This window comes from Trypanosoma grayi (assembly GCF_000691245.1).
Source record: "Trypanosoma grayi strain ANR4 Tgr_67_V1, whole genome shotgun sequence".
Lineage (NCBI taxonomy): Eukaryota > Euglenozoa > Kinetoplastea > Trypanosomatida > Trypanosomatidae > Trypanosoma > Trypanosoma grayi.
Window position 1 is genome coordinate 1 of NW_008825686.1, and position 13,536 is coordinate 13,536.

The following is a 13,536-nucleotide window of genomic DNA, read 5'->3' on the forward strand; positions in this document are numbered from 1 at the left end:
AAAAAATTCAATATTGTATTGTGTGTAACCCCCCTCCCCCGGCCCGGAGAGGCGCCTTTGAGCGTGCACTTCTCCGTGGCTTTTTTTTTCTTTACAAATTTATTGGTGTTTTGTGAATGGGCCTGCAAAAAAGGGTATTGCATTTCTGGGGACACATCATTCACATTTTCTATATTCATTTGCTCTTGTTGTTTTGCCTCCCTGAGATTGCACTGCAGAGAATGTCAGCCGGTGACTTCTCTGCCTCCCTCATGCTGGCGGGGATGGACTACATCGCGCCATCGGAGGCCTGCACTCTCCCGACTCGGTTGAAGCAGGGTGAGGGAGATGGCTCTGTGCAGAGACACAGCTCCGCTAATGAGGTGGTGAAGATAACTCTACAGGACTGCTTGGCGTGTAGTGGCTGTGTGACAACGGCAGAGGCGGTTCTTGTATCTTCCCAAAGTCGCGAGGAAATCCTTAAAACTCGCGCAGCGGATACAGCACGTCCTTTTCTGGTTACTGTCAGCGACCAATCTGCCGCCTCTATTGCTGCCTATTTGGATATTCCCACCTGGCGCGTTTTCCACATTGTGAGTGGATTCTTCCGTGTTGTATTACAGGCGCAGTATGTATCTGATCTCCGCTGGGCGCAGTACATCTCACTTGAAAAGACTGCAGAAGAGTACTGTCGTCGAATGCGTTACGCAAGAGAAACTCTTCCGATGGTGGTGTCTGCATGCCCGGGGTGGGTGTGCTACTGTGAGAAGCAAGGCCCCGCCCTACTTCCGTTGTTATGTCCGGTGATGTCTCCACAAGGCATCGCCGGGTGCTACGCCAAGACACTCCAGCCGAAGTTGTGCCACGTCTCTGTGCAACCCTGCTTTGATCGCAAGTTGGAGGCTGCACGGGACGCTTCCCCTGCCAGTGGTGAGCGGTACACGGACTTTGTGGTGAGCACGCAGGAGTTGCTGGAGTGGATGCTGGAGATCGACGCGTCATTCCCGTGGTGGGCGCCATTGAGCTCGGAATTTGGGCCACTCCCCAATCGGCCCCTGCAAGAAGACAACTGCGCCTTTGCAGCCGCTATGGAGGGCAGTGGCGGCTATCATCGCTTTGCCATGCAGTATGCAGCCCGCGAACTGCACCATACCACTCTTGCGCCTGATGATATTTTCTACGAAATGAAACGGAACGCCAACCATCACCAGGCCACAAGTTTAAGTAACCCTGACGAAATGTACTGCGTCGCCTATGGCTTCCAGAACATCCAGAATACTGTACGGGGAATAAAGCGTAAATTGGCCTCAGTTGCGCAATATACATTCATTGAACTAATGGCATGTCCGGACGGTTGTCTTAACGGTGGTGGACAAGTGCGATATGGCACCGTAGGTGACACCGCAGGACGAATTGCCAAGGTGAAGGATACTTTCAGAAATTATGTGTTTCCAAATGATGCGGTGAAGATGAGACGGACAGAGTCCGGGAAGGTGCAAGAGAGCGCCTACGAAGAGAAGGACTGTGAACCACCTTACTTTTCCGTGAGCGCCTTCAGAGAACTGGAGAAGAATGCTGGGGCGGTGCTTTGGCGTACTGTTTTTCATGACCGCCAGAAGGAGTTCGAGGCTACGTTAAACAATGGTGGCGTACACAGCCTGAAGTGGTGATTTACGTGTCCTTGTGCCAATCCCACTGAAAGTCTTTCTGTTCTTCATGGCTGCAAACAGTTACGTCCCGATTATCCAGTCAGTCGTAAGGCCGTTACTAAGAGTAAACACCAACACAATCTCTCCTTGCTTTCGTTTTGTAAACCTCACCGAGATACGACTGGCTCCAAAATTAAATGAAGCAGTAGAAAAGCCTTTGTTTCCCCTACAAGGGTGCTTCATGTTGGCATTCAGCTGGTGTATGGTGTCTGCGTATTGCTGATGATGGCGTTAAATGACCCTTGCATTGGTGAGCGAGCAGTTCCTTATTCCCAGGGAAGTGCGCACATGCGCTTGCACGAACTAAGAAAACTTTTGTTTCCTTCCTCCTTCTTGTTTTGGCGTGTCACACAGAAGGGCTCTGGGTGGGGGTAGTTCTTGGAAAAGAGTTGGGGCACAACTTGCTTCTTGTCTTTCTTTGCACGTCCGTAGAGAAATAGATGCCGTCAATCGGCATCCTTGGTCTCTTCGTATTCGTGACGGTTTTGCATCTGCAAGACAGAGGAACCGTGGCGGGAAGTTTTACCCCCCGCTGCCATGTGGACTCTAACCGTTTTGCGGCAAAAGCGATATCCCGTGGTGGGTGGGTCGACGTCATTTACGACATAACGTACAGCAAGGGACTATGCGACACTGATGACGAAAATGGTCTTCTGAACGCCAGTATTAACGGTCGAAACCAGCTCTTCAAAGGGCGAAAAGGGGTCATCACTCTCAAAGACGCTGCTGTGCGCATCAACTTGACATCTGATAAGAAAGGGAAACAGTTCTTTTCTTCGGGTATATGCTGGAGTTCAACGAACTGCACTATTCTCTGTTCCTCTGCCTTCCTCGGTTCCGTCTCCACATGCACTCTGGACAGCATCGTTGTTCCACTTGTTTTGACGCTCTTCTGGGTAGTGCCACTCGCTATCTGTACCTTTTCCTTGTTTTTGTGCTACATGCGTCTACGCACGCTACAACGAAACGAGATGCTTGAACTCCGGGGACAACATATACTACGGGAACACTACCAAGCGGCACTACCAGAACGGCGACGAAAAGGAGAAGGTGCCACCTCCATATATGTGAATACAGCCGATGCGACATGTGATGCTCTTTCTCGCGAAAAAACAAACTATACACTAGAAGAGACCGCTGCGTCTCGAGACAATAAGGAAGCTGAAGTTCGTGACAAAGACACATCCGAAGTAGTCACAGAAGATGCACTTCGCACTGTTTATGTATCCATTCTTGGGGGGCAAGAAACTGTATACCACAATCAAGCAGATGTTGTTGAAGAGGCAGAAAAAAAACAAGTAGCTCAGATAGTCGACATCGGCCCTTCAGCGTACGAGACCGAACATAGCGCTGAAGCAGCTGCTGCACGTGACACAGAAGGTTTCTCCCGGTGCCGGTCTGAGCTGAGTGTCATGCGGTGGGCAGAAACCGTCGATGCTCTCGAGGAGTCCGAGGAGGCTGCCCGACGCGGTGTTGAGGAGGCTGCCCGGCGCGGGGTTGAGAGCATAGGTCGGCGCCTGTGTGGACTTCCTCCTTTCTGGGATGCTGAGGAGTGCGTTTCGTTTGATTTGGAAGAGATTGCAACGCTGGAAGATAACGAGGTTTTGATACGGGATTTTGATAAAGGGTTTAGGACAGTTGGTGATGTTGTTATGCTGGAATCTTTGCGGCGTTCTTTTATTGTTTCCGAGGAGGTTTGCTGTATAGTATGGTTGAGGGCGGAGGAGATTGCCGATGGGCGAGAGGCTATGTCGCGACGGTTTGCTAGGAAAAGGATGCAACTGGCGGGCGAGGAAGAAGCAGCTCGTGATGCGCTGCGGGAGGTTGAGGAGCGATATTTAGACAATATTTACGCCGAGTTTGAAGAAAAGCGATTGTTGTTTAAATCCGCGGGGACGCTGTCGAAGGAAGAAATTCGTATGCTTTCAGTGTCGAGGAGCTATGGTAGTGAATTCAGGTGGCGCATGCTGAAGATGGCAAGGCCACCTGCTGGTGCATCGACGCCTAAACCCTTTATAGGTTTTTCGTTGGGGGAGTTTCTCGGCGAGCCGCACTTAAGGGTGGAGGGTTTGTATGAGTGCGGGCCCGCGTATCAGGTTGGAATACGCATCGGCGACGTGCTTCTCTCGATTGAAGGAAAACGGGTGACATCTATCGCGGAGGCCCGGCATGCAGTGCTGAGACACTGTCATACTGGTCGTCTAACAGATCTGACACTGCAGCGGCCTGATGGTACGGTCTACGCCGTGTCTCTTTGGGTGATGACAGCAGAGCCGCGGTTAAGGGATGAACCGTATTTCTTCGATATTATGCGCCACAAGCGTTTCCAACGACGCTGGCAGAAAGAGACGATTGAAAGCACTCCATAAAAGCCATGAACGTGCGCGTGACATGTTCACGTTGTGTGTGGATTCCTTTCCATTGCATGTTAAATTATCAGTATTGTGTGTGCGTGTGTGTGGCTTGCCATTTCCACCGGCTGTATTTAACAATCTGTCTTCTGATAGGTCACATTGGGTCGCTGCTTCTTTATGCTCTTAAGAGACAAGCGGGCGAAGTGCCCACCCGTGGGTGAGGGAGTTACACAGGGATAGTGACGGAAGCATTCACGCAGCGACGACCGATAGGTTACTGATGCTGTCTAAAGCGTCAAGGTGGATTGCCAGGCCTGGCATCATTTTGGTGATTGCTCTCCTTTGGTGGCTGTACAACCGAGTTGTACGGCGGTTAATTACTTCCAAACCGACGAGATCGGTTCCAACAAAGGTGAGCTCCCTTGACATTACGAAAGTGACAGACGCGCCTCCAACAGAGACACACCGGTTAGTTAAACAGGATACCACGAGCGAAAAAGCAAGTCTGCAAGAGCCAAAAAGAACGAAGAGGGAGGATGAGGATGAGGATGTGGATGTTGCTGATAATTTTGTGGACGAAGATGATGTCGCGACGGCAACCGCTTTCCTTGGGTTCTCGATCCTAGACGACGTTGAGGATGGTGCGCTTGTGGTGGACGGCCTCTTCCGAAACGGCCCCGCTTACAAGGTTGGGGTCTGTATAGACGACCAACTCACGGCGATCAATGGGGAGGCCGTCTGCGACATACAAATGGCGCGCAAACTGATTTCAATGCACTGCATCCCTGGTGAAGTTGCGTCGATGTTGTTCCGTCGCCCGAATGGGGAGAGGTTTGCTGTGCAGTTGCGTGTCATGACGGCGGAGCCACGCTTTTCCGGGAACCCGTTCTACTTTGACCCGTATACACACGAGATTGAGGAAAGTGGACGTGAAAAAAAACTTTCTTGGGCGTGGCCGAGCGAGAATTTATATTTGCACAGATGATTTTTTTTTTTGCATCTGTTTATATGATGTTTGCCGCAGAAAGATAGTCGGCTGACGTTGTGGTAAGGATGAAAACGAAGATAATTCATGCCAGTGAGTTTGATGGGGTCTCGAAATGGGAAGGAGACACTGAACGTAAGTGAAACGTGTGAAGCAGAAGAGGACACTATTTTCCTCTGTCGTTTTATGTCATCATCTCTGTGTATCTATCAGCGATGACAGGGAGAGATCCCTGTGTTATTTATTATTCAACCTGTAAACGAAGTTGCAAATGAACTGCAACGGATACAGCGGAAAAAAATATCTTGTATGTGGCTGAGTTCATGGAGGTTTTAGCGACGGGGTTCACTGTATCGCAGGTCTCTTTATTATTTGCTGTGTTAATAAATGCGATTCCATTCTCTATTTTGCCACCGCTACTGTTGCTTCTAAAGGAAGGCACCTCCCTTTGAATGCCTCGTGCATACTATAAGCCCTTCACAGTCTACGAGGAGGCGGTGGGGTTTCACGGCACGAAGCGGAACGCATACATCTGCTGCGCCTTTCTCTTTGGTGGTCTGCTGTTCAAGGTGCTGGTGCTTTCACGGTATTCTACCGCGTCCAACTTTAGCGCGTTATCGGAACTTGAAAATGATCCGCAGTACCAGGCGGTGGTGGCGGAGAGAATGCAGTTGGCGGAAAACCTAGCCTCGCGGGAGGCCATGCGACGGGCCATGTCGGCTCGGCGTGCACCCCCGGCCTAGTGGAGTGTGAAGAAACACGTTTATCTGTCCTTCTCGGCTGTCATTCGGTTATTCTATCAGCGCAGACAATTGTACACCGCGGTTCTTTTTTTTTTGAGTTTTCCGTATTTTGCCTTGCGACGGCAAGGGAGTGAAGGTGAGGGCACAAAGCAGCGAATCTTTTAAAACAGGAAGGAGGCGAGATGCGTGCCCGGGACCTCTGTACTGCGGCTTTTTACGACGACGTGCAGCGCCTCCGGCAGCTTGTCCGTGCCGCCCTCCCGGAGGATGAGGAGGAGGAGGAGGAGGAGCAGGTCGCTGGTGACGAGGAGGAGGAAGAGGAGGAGGAGCAGATCGCCCTCAACAACCTCGGGCGGCGGCGCAGGCGGCGGGAGGCAGTCGCGGCGCTTCTGGGAGGCGCCAACCTTCTCCGCGTTGTTGAGACAGGCGAGGAGTACGGCTTTCTTTTCCGAGTGGAGGAGCTCCGCAATGACGGCAGATTGCAACCGCAGTTTAAAGTGAGTCGGCGCAGTCGGTACCCAGCGGCCCCGCTCCACTGGGCCGTTCTCGGCCGTTCGCACCACGCGGTGGAATTCCTTGTGACGAGAGGGGTCGATGTACTACAAGAGGTCCCCGACTTCCCAAGTGTCACAGCAGCCGCTATCTGCCAGTGTAACAATTCTTTAGAGACGGCGAGGCGGCTAGAGAAAGCCGTTGAGGTGCACCAGCAACGCCTCCAAAATGAAGAGGAACAGAAGCAGAAATGGCTGGAGATCCTCGATGAAAAAAAGAAGGAACGCGAGAGGCTAGCTGCGCTGGAGGAACAAGAGGAGGCGGAAGGGAGCAACGAAGAGGGTGGTAGTGATGGTGATGATGCCGACGCAGGTGACGATGACGATGGTGCTGACGACGACGCTGACGAGGAGAATCCAGATGATGACGCATAGTGTGAAAGACGTCCGCAATGTAAACAAAAATGAAGAATGAGCGAAGAAGCTGCCCTCTTAAGAAACGCTTCCGTTTGCGTCTGTGTGTCTGTTTTATTTCCCGTATTCTTTTTCTCCCATCTCTATTTATTGTTTTGATGTGGACTCTGTGCATTAGTGTGACACTGGGCAAATGCAAGAGCGTGAGCGGTTGCTGGAGGAGTACAAGGGCCTCCAGGCCAATTTGGAAGAGGCGTTGGAATTGAAGCAGAGCAACCAGGCCGATGACGAGGTGGATGCGATCATCGAGGAGATCAAGGCCGAATTGCGTGGTGCCGTTGAGTCTCTCAACGCCGTTGAGGATATCGAGCCGACGCCAGATTTGACGAAAGCTTTGGATGCTGACGGCAAACCCGTCATTTGCTACCAAGAGGCTGCCCCGTACGAGGTTCATTTCGACGATGTGACGTGGTACAGCTGCGTTATCACAGAGGCCCTGCAACCCGAAACGCCGCTGGATCGCATTCGCTACAAGGCGTGGATCTTGGGCTACAACGTGGAGGAGGAAGTGCACAGTGAGCAGTTGCGTGCGTGGCAACCGCCCCCGGCAGAAGGGGAAGGGTCGTTGCGCTCTGGTGTGGTATGCCATGCAATCGATCCCCACACAGGGAAGTTTCGCCCGTCAAAGGTAGAGCGTCTCACCCTTGCTAACACCGTTATTGTAGCGTTTGAAGCTGCATCGAAGGAGTCGGATGAGACAACTGCGCAGACGGATGCTGCAGCTGGTGCCGCTGCCGCTGCAGCTGTGGAGGAGGTGCCGCTCTCGCACGTGCGTGTGGGACGATTTTACGAGAAGTTGCGTAAACGGCCGTCACTCACGCCGGAAGAGCGTTCAAAGCGGCGCGCGGAGAACTTGGAACGCAAGCGGATGCGTCTGCAGGCGAAGAGACAGCTAGAGGCCGACGTGGCGGCGCAGAGCGCGAACGATTGGCAGAGACTTGTGAACGACATGGGAATGGGTGGCGGGCCCAAGAAGCGGAGACGCTGAAATTTTGAGTGTAAGTGGAATTCATTTGCACTCTACCCCTCGTTCTCTATTCCATTTTCCTATCAGTTTCTGCGTGACGCCACTGCCACGCCTCCACTCTTCACATCCTTTTTTTGTATCTCCTGCTCCAGAAATCCGCTGCTGCTTTCCTTCTCTTTTTTTTTGTATTCTGACTCTGTCTATAATCACTCCAGTGCGGTGGGTACTATCATCAGTCATTGGCTCATGCCAGTGATGCTCAAGAAGGCGTACCTGGTGGCCTACAACGGCTCAATGCTGGTTGGATGGGCGGCCATCCTCGCAAAGATCGTCAACCATCTCGCGAGTGGAAAGAGCGTGGAGGAGGTGTACCCGCTCATCGCCAAGCTGCTCGTTGTCTTCCAGAGCGGGGCCGTCATGGAGGTTCTGCACGCCATGGCGGGACTTGTGCGCAGCCCTGTCGCTACCACTTTCCTGCAGGTGCTTTCGCGTCTTCTTGTGCTCTACGGCGCGCTGGAGATTGGCCCCACTGACTCTCGCACGAGCCCCTTCTTCACACAGATGGTTGTAGCGTGGTCTCTGTCGGAAATCATTCGCTACGCGTACTACGCGGCAAACCTTTTAAATGTGAAGGTAAAACCGCTCACGTGGCTGCGCTACACCGCCTTCACAGTGCTCTATCCTATCGGTATCAGCGGGGAAATTGCCTGCCTGTACAAGGCGCTTCCGTACATTAAGGCGAATAAGCCGTGGTCAATGGAATTACCCAATCGCTACAACTGCAGCTTTTCGTGGTACAACACGGTGTGGTTTATCCTCCTTGGAGTCTACCCAATGGGAAGCTACGTCATGTACACGTACATGCTTCAGCAGCGAAGGAAAGTGCTGGGGGAGTCCGCAACGAACGACGCGGACAAGAAGAAGAAACACAAGTAAGAGGAAAAAAAAAACAATTTGGGGGAAATAGCAAAGAAACGACAATGCTCTCTCCCACCGAGACAGAACAGTAGCTGTGCTGACACAAACAGAAAGCATGAACACGTTTGTATAATTATTTCTAGAGATGGGTGTGACACCACGTGTGCATCACGACCCTTATCCCTTTCTACATTGCAGCACAACAAGAGAACCCCCCTTAACAGCTGTGAAAATGAGGTAACACCTAGGCATTCAAACCGAAACATGAGAAACACCTTAGAGGGATGTGACCTCCACAAGCGTAGGAAAGGTGGTGCATCCCTCTATCTCCGTTATTATCAGGAACACAAATGAGACTTGCAATATAAACAGCACATGCCCAGTATCGTCAAAATAATCCACATCAACGCAGCTTGTTCACGTACAGTCCACAAAACCATTTGAATAATGATAACTGAAAGCACTAAACTAAAAAATATATTTCCTCCGCTTCACAACACAATCCCTTTCCACTTTGTTTTTCAACTATCTAACTACAGCAAGCAAGACGTTTGTTGATACGTGACATCATCGTATTGACACCACAGCTTCGCTCTCTATAGGGCCAATCTGTGTCGCACCCTATGTCTCGCTTGTGCTTGCTGTTGGACAAACTGGAGGGCACACCACTTCCGAACATGACATTTGCTTCAGTTCGTGACATTGCACGTGAGGTGGTGGCTGCCGGCACATCAGGGCCCGCAATTGAACAAGAACTCACCACTCTCAGCAGTACGCAACAAGACACTTTAATGAAAGTACTCTACTGCTGCCTTAAAAACGACTGCAAGTCTAGCGCAACATACTTCCGCTGGCATGCAAAGTTGTACGCTATCGCGGGAAGTGGGTCAATCATACGGGTTATGACAGAGAAACCATTGTAGCCACACAACCCAGCACAAACTACAACGCCACACAAACAACAAGCACACTTCCCATAACAATGGTGCTCTTATTTGTTGCCTGTCCTCTTTGCACACTCACACGACACTGTCTCTCGCTCCCTGCCACCTGCGCACAGCTTCTCCAGCACACAAGCAAACACAAGCAAACAATATGGCCACACCGAAGAGTTCGACGAAGCGCAGCAAGGGCGCGAAGCGCTCGCACCAGAAGCCCAAGAGGACGTGGAACGTCTATGTCAGCCGCTCGCTCAAGTCGATCAACAACCAGATGTCGATGTCCAGCCGCACGATGAAGATCGTGAACTCGTTCGTGAACGACATCTTCGAGCGCATTGCGTCGGAGGCGGCCACGATCGTGCGCGTCAACAAGAAGCGCACGCTGGGCGCGCGCGAGNTGCAGACGGCCGTGCGTCTCGTGCTGCCGGCGGACCTGGCGAAGCACGCCATGGCGGAGGGCACCAAGGCGGTGTCGCACGCGTCCAGCTAGATGCCGTACGACGCCCATTTGCGCTGCTTCGGCTGTTAGTACTTGGTGATTGGTTATAGTGTGTTGTCACATAATGTGAAGTGTGGTTTTTTTGGCTTATTGTTTTTCCTTGTGTTTATTATCTGCTGGTTTGATTTTACTGTGGTGTCTTTTTTTTTTTGTTGGCGCTTGCTTTTGTAAAAAAAAAATGTTTGCTCTATTTGTTTGTTATTTGTTGCTTATCTTCTTTTTTGTTTGACGTTGCGTTTTGTTGGGGAGTGGAAAGGGTACATATATTCCTTAAGGTTGCCTAAGCAGTCAGTAGTACTGTTGGCGTTTCGTAGGGTGACGCTTTCTCTGAAGTTTTTGGGCATGAGTGATAGGCAGCTTAAGGAGGTTGACGGGAGCTCTCGGCCGCTTTCAGATTCTTTGGAGCCCACTTATTTGGTGAGGTGCGCCATGCTACTGCGTGTTAGATTTGTGCTTATGACATGTGGGGTGTTTCTCTGTTTTTTCATTTTTGTGGCTTGCGCTGTACCTCACCGTGGCGGGGAGGAGAGGGGCGTGGTACAGTACTCTTCAATGTACTTTTTGTGCTGCTTCATCGGTGGCGTCCTTAGCGGTCTTCCACATACGCTCATGACACCGATGGACCTTGTGAAGTGCCGCATGCAGGTGGGTGAATATGAGAGCATGACTGAAGGGTTTCGTATGATATACCAGGATGCTGGTGGTTTTTTTGTTGGCAGCTTCCCACTTTTCTTTCGTGGGTGGGTGCCAACTTTCATTGGGTATTCCCTCCAGGGGGGGATTAAATTTTTCTTTTATGAGGTTTTTAAGTTCATGCTTCTTGAACGCCGGAAGGCGGAGGCTGCGCTGAACTCGCCGATGGATACTACAAGTTATGCCTCTAAGCTTATGGCGTACTTGGCAGCAAGTTTTTTTGCGGAGGTAATTGCTGACGTTGCACTGGCGCCTTGGGAAGCCGTTAAAATTAAGATTCAGACTACGAGTGTTCACAGAACACAGATCTCCGTCATTGTGCCGATGGTGTGGGCGGCGGAAGGGTGCAACGGTTTTTACAAGGGCCTCACTGCACTCTGGTGCAGGCAGGTACCGTATACTGTTGTGAAGTTTATGAGTTTTGAGAGCATTGCACAACAGCTGTACAAAATATTTCTGAGCAACCCAGGAAGTGCGTCGCCGAAGAGTGTGCAACTATTGGTTTCGCTTTTGGCTGGCATCATGGCCGGCATGCTGTGCGCCCTCGTATCACACCCTGCCGATACAATTGTTTCAAAGCTGAATCAGCGCGCCGACACGTCGCACGCCACGAGCAAAAATACACTTTGCTATATTGTACGAGAGCTTGGTTGGCGAGGCCTCTGGCGAGGCATCGTCCCCCGTCTCATGATGGTTGGCGCACTCACTGCGATTCAGTGGGTGCTGTACGACAGCTTCAAGGTGTTTGTTGGTCTTCCCACCACGGGAGGTCGAAGTGTCGCTGCGGCCAAGGTCGCCAACCATTCGTGACACCGAAGTAGCGTGTCCTTTGACAGATTTCCCCACCATGCTCAGTAGTGCACTGTTTCTTATCTATTTTCGCGGACAGGAGGAGCGAGAATGCATCCCCTATTCTTCGCGCCTTACCGAGGGAGCGACGAAATGTGATATGGATGTGTATCATTTGAGATGCGCTCTTTCCTACCCACGTGCTGACTCGCTCTCTCTGGTACATATGCATATACTTTCTACTCCTTTTTTTGCTGTTTTCGCTCTGATTCTGAAGAGAGGATTAAGGGGAGCAGGCGAGACCAAATTGCGTTGCTGTATTTGTGACAATGCAATATGCTTGACATCACAGCCGTTCCCACGCGTGTTTTGACGTGCCCTTTCCCTGTTGTATCCTTTAATGTGGCCATGCCACAGGACGCGTGGCCACTGCCGTCGCCGCTTCTGTTGCTGGTTGGACGCGATAGAGCGTGTGCTGTTTCATTGCAGGAACACAATGTCTTCCTCCGCAAATTTGTCCCACAATACCATCGCACGTTGGTGGCCGGTGCATGCTGCATGATGGGCCGTGGCGACGGGGCTGTATTGGCGCTGGCTGATGCCGCTTCCACTGTGACACTGCACCGCGTCCACGGGATGGCGCATGACCTGGTTCCCAATGACAGCAGCAGTGGCACAGTTTTCATTGGCGATACGTGGGATGCTACTCCTCGGATAGACTGTATCACCGCTGTCTGTAGTGGTGGCTGTGGGGATGTGGACGCTGTGTGCACCCGAAAAGGCGAGAGCGACACAGCGTGGGCTATATCATTTGAGCGAGAAGAGGCGCAACGACTTAAACTGGATAGCTCCCTGAAGCGGTTGTTTCCACAGTATTGTTCATCGCTGGAGCGGCAACATCAGCAGACGGTATCTGGGTGTTTTGTGGGTGCCACTCAGCACGGTGTGTCGCTGTTCTCTTCCACCACTGGGAGCACACTGCTGCATTTCAAATTGCCGATTGGCATGGGACATGCTGAGGCGGTGCAGGCTAGCGGCTACGGGATACCGTGGTATGTGGTAGCCACATCTTGTGGCGCCGCCCTTGTGTATGATCAGCGCCGTGCTGACCAACCAGTCTGGTCAAAACAACTTTGCGCCCTTAGCAGTCTGAACAGCTGCAGTAACACACCGGTACTGATGACCAGTGGTAGTGGAGGTGTATGGGCTATTCGCGCCGCTGAACAGCTTCACCTTCTGCGCTGCACTGAAGGCTCTATTGTCTGTCGCTCGTTTGCCTCACAGAGGTGTCTTCTTCCACCAGAACTTTCGGCCGCAGGGCTTTTCTTAACAAGTGATGTTCTTCACATCGTGGGGGGAAGAGAGGACCAAAAAGAAGAACCCTGAGGGAGTAAATGAAGAAAATGAGTCGAAACGCTCTAATAGAAGAACTTGTTGCTTTATTTATTTAACAAACGTAGTTTTTTTATCCGATACCGTGTTTTCTTGCTTTATATTCCCCCTTATGTGTATATACAGGGGCAGCAAAAGGAAAAAAAAGAATGCTTCGCGGTATGTTTGCATCCAAATTGGCGCTCTTGCGTCATACGCGGATAAACTTCACCCCAGATAAGGTGACCCCGGCGCTCGCAGCCGCTATTGGGGGTATAATTGCAAAGGATCGTGTAGTCGTTTTCCTCACTGGCACGCCAGAGAAGCCACGCTGCCGATTCACGGCACAAATGGTGGATATGCTGCAGCAGTTGGAAGTCCACTACAGTTTTTGTAATATCCTCGACGATGACGAGGTGTGTGAGGGACTCAAGACGTATAGTGACTGGCCAACGTACCCACAACTGTACATTGACGGGGAGCTTATTGGAGGATACGATGTGTGCAAAAATATGCTGTTGAGTGGCCAGCTGACACAGCTCCTCAAGGAAAAGGAACTTCTATGAATGTGGAGAAAGCACTCCGAGGAGGTGACGCCCCCNCCCCCCCCCACTGGATGCACA

The 13,536-nt window shown here is 51.5% G+C and overlaps 12 protein-coding genes across 12 annotated transcripts; all 12 read left to right on the plus strand.

Annotated features, from left to right (window-relative positions):
- Window positions 1-221: 221 nt before the first annotated feature.
- DQ04_00671000 (putative hydrogenase) lies at window positions 222-1,649 on the plus strand (the record flags this gene model as incomplete). Its single annotated transcript, XM_009309473.1, has 1 exon — window positions 222-1,649. The coding sequence occupies one exon, from the start codon at window positions 222-224 to the stop codon at window positions 1,647-1,649; it is 1,428 nt and encodes a 475-aa protein (XP_009307748.1).
- Window positions 1,650-2,128: 479 nt separating this feature from the next.
- DQ04_00671010 (kinetoplast DNA-associated protein) lies at window positions 2,129-4,057 on the plus strand (the record flags this gene model as incomplete). Its single annotated transcript, XM_009309474.1, has 1 exon — window positions 2,129-4,057. One exon carries the CDS (start codon window positions 2,129-2,131, stop codon window positions 4,055-4,057), a length of 1,929 nt encoding a protein of 642 aa, XP_009307749.1.
- A 265-nt stretch (window positions 4,058-4,322) lies between these two features.
- Window positions 4,323-5,027, plus strand: DQ04_00671020 (kinetoplast DNA-associated protein; the record flags this gene model as incomplete). The annotated part of the gene is made up of 1 exon (XM_009309475.1): window positions 4,323-5,027. One exon carries the CDS (start codon window positions 4,323-4,325, stop codon window positions 5,025-5,027), a length of 705 nt encoding a protein of 234 aa, XP_009307750.1.
- A 452-nt stretch (window positions 5,028-5,479) lies between these two features.
- Window positions 5,480-5,770, plus strand: DQ04_00671030 (hypothetical protein; the record flags this gene model as incomplete). The annotated part of the gene is made up of 1 exon (XM_009309476.1): window positions 5,480-5,770. The coding sequence occupies one exon, from the start codon at window positions 5,480-5,482 to the stop codon at window positions 5,768-5,770; it is 291 nt and encodes a 96-aa protein (XP_009307751.1).
- A 182-nt stretch (window positions 5,771-5,952) lies between these two features.
- Window positions 5,953-6,696, plus strand: DQ04_00671040 (hypothetical protein; the record flags this gene model as incomplete). The annotated part of the gene is made up of 1 exon (XM_009309477.1): window positions 5,953-6,696. The coding sequence occupies one exon, from the start codon at window positions 5,953-5,955 to the stop codon at window positions 6,694-6,696; it is 744 nt and encodes a 247-aa protein (XP_009307752.1).
- Window positions 6,697-6,868: 172 nt separating this feature from the next.
- DQ04_00671050 (hypothetical protein) lies at window positions 6,869-7,723 on the plus strand (the record flags this gene model as incomplete). The annotated part of the gene is made up of 1 exon (XM_009309478.1): window positions 6,869-7,723. One exon carries the CDS (start codon window positions 6,869-6,871, stop codon window positions 7,721-7,723), a length of 855 nt encoding a protein of 284 aa, XP_009307753.1.
- A 225-nt stretch (window positions 7,724-7,948) lies between these two features.
- On the plus strand, window positions 7,949-8,638 carry DQ04_00671060 (protein tyrosine phosphatase; the record flags this gene model as incomplete). The annotated part of the gene is made up of 1 exon (XM_009309479.1): window positions 7,949-8,638. One exon carries the CDS (start codon window positions 7,949-7,951, stop codon window positions 8,636-8,638), a length of 690 nt encoding a protein of 229 aa, XP_009307754.1.
- A 605-nt stretch (window positions 8,639-9,243) lies between these two features.
- Window positions 9,244-9,543, plus strand: DQ04_00671070 (ARP2/3 complex subunit; the record flags this gene model as incomplete). Its single annotated transcript, XM_009309480.1, has 1 exon — window positions 9,244-9,543. The coding sequence occupies one exon, from the start codon at window positions 9,244-9,246 to the stop codon at window positions 9,541-9,543; it is 300 nt and encodes a 99-aa protein (XP_009307755.1).
- A 172-nt stretch (window positions 9,544-9,715) lies between these two features.
- Window positions 9,716-10,051, plus strand: DQ04_00671080 (histone H2B; the record flags this gene model as incomplete). Its single annotated transcript, XM_009309481.1, has 1 exon — window positions 9,716-10,051. One exon carries the CDS (start codon window positions 9,716-9,718, stop codon window positions 10,049-10,051), a length of 336 nt encoding a protein of 111 aa, XP_009307756.1.
- Window positions 10,052-10,402: 351 nt separating this feature from the next.
- On the plus strand, window positions 10,403-11,563 carry DQ04_00671090 (putative mitochondrial carrier protein; the record flags this gene model as incomplete). Its single annotated transcript, XM_009309482.1, has 1 exon — window positions 10,403-11,563. The coding sequence occupies one exon, from the start codon at window positions 10,403-10,405 to the stop codon at window positions 11,561-11,563; it is 1,161 nt and encodes a 386-aa protein (XP_009307757.1).
- A 315-nt stretch (window positions 11,564-11,878) lies between these two features.
- DQ04_00671100 (hypothetical protein) lies at window positions 11,879-12,928 on the plus strand (the record flags this gene model as incomplete). Its single annotated transcript, XM_009309483.1, has 1 exon — window positions 11,879-12,928. One exon carries the CDS (start codon window positions 11,879-11,881, stop codon window positions 12,926-12,928), a length of 1,050 nt encoding a protein of 349 aa, XP_009307758.1.
- Window positions 12,929-13,083: 155 nt separating this feature from the next.
- DQ04_00671110 (glutaredoxin-like protein) lies at window positions 13,084-13,479 on the plus strand (the record flags this gene model as incomplete). Its single annotated transcript, XM_009309484.1, has 1 exon — window positions 13,084-13,479. The coding sequence occupies one exon, from the start codon at window positions 13,084-13,086 to the stop codon at window positions 13,477-13,479; it is 396 nt and encodes a 131-aa protein (XP_009307759.1).
- Between the last annotated feature and the right edge of the window lie 57 nt (window positions 13,480-13,536).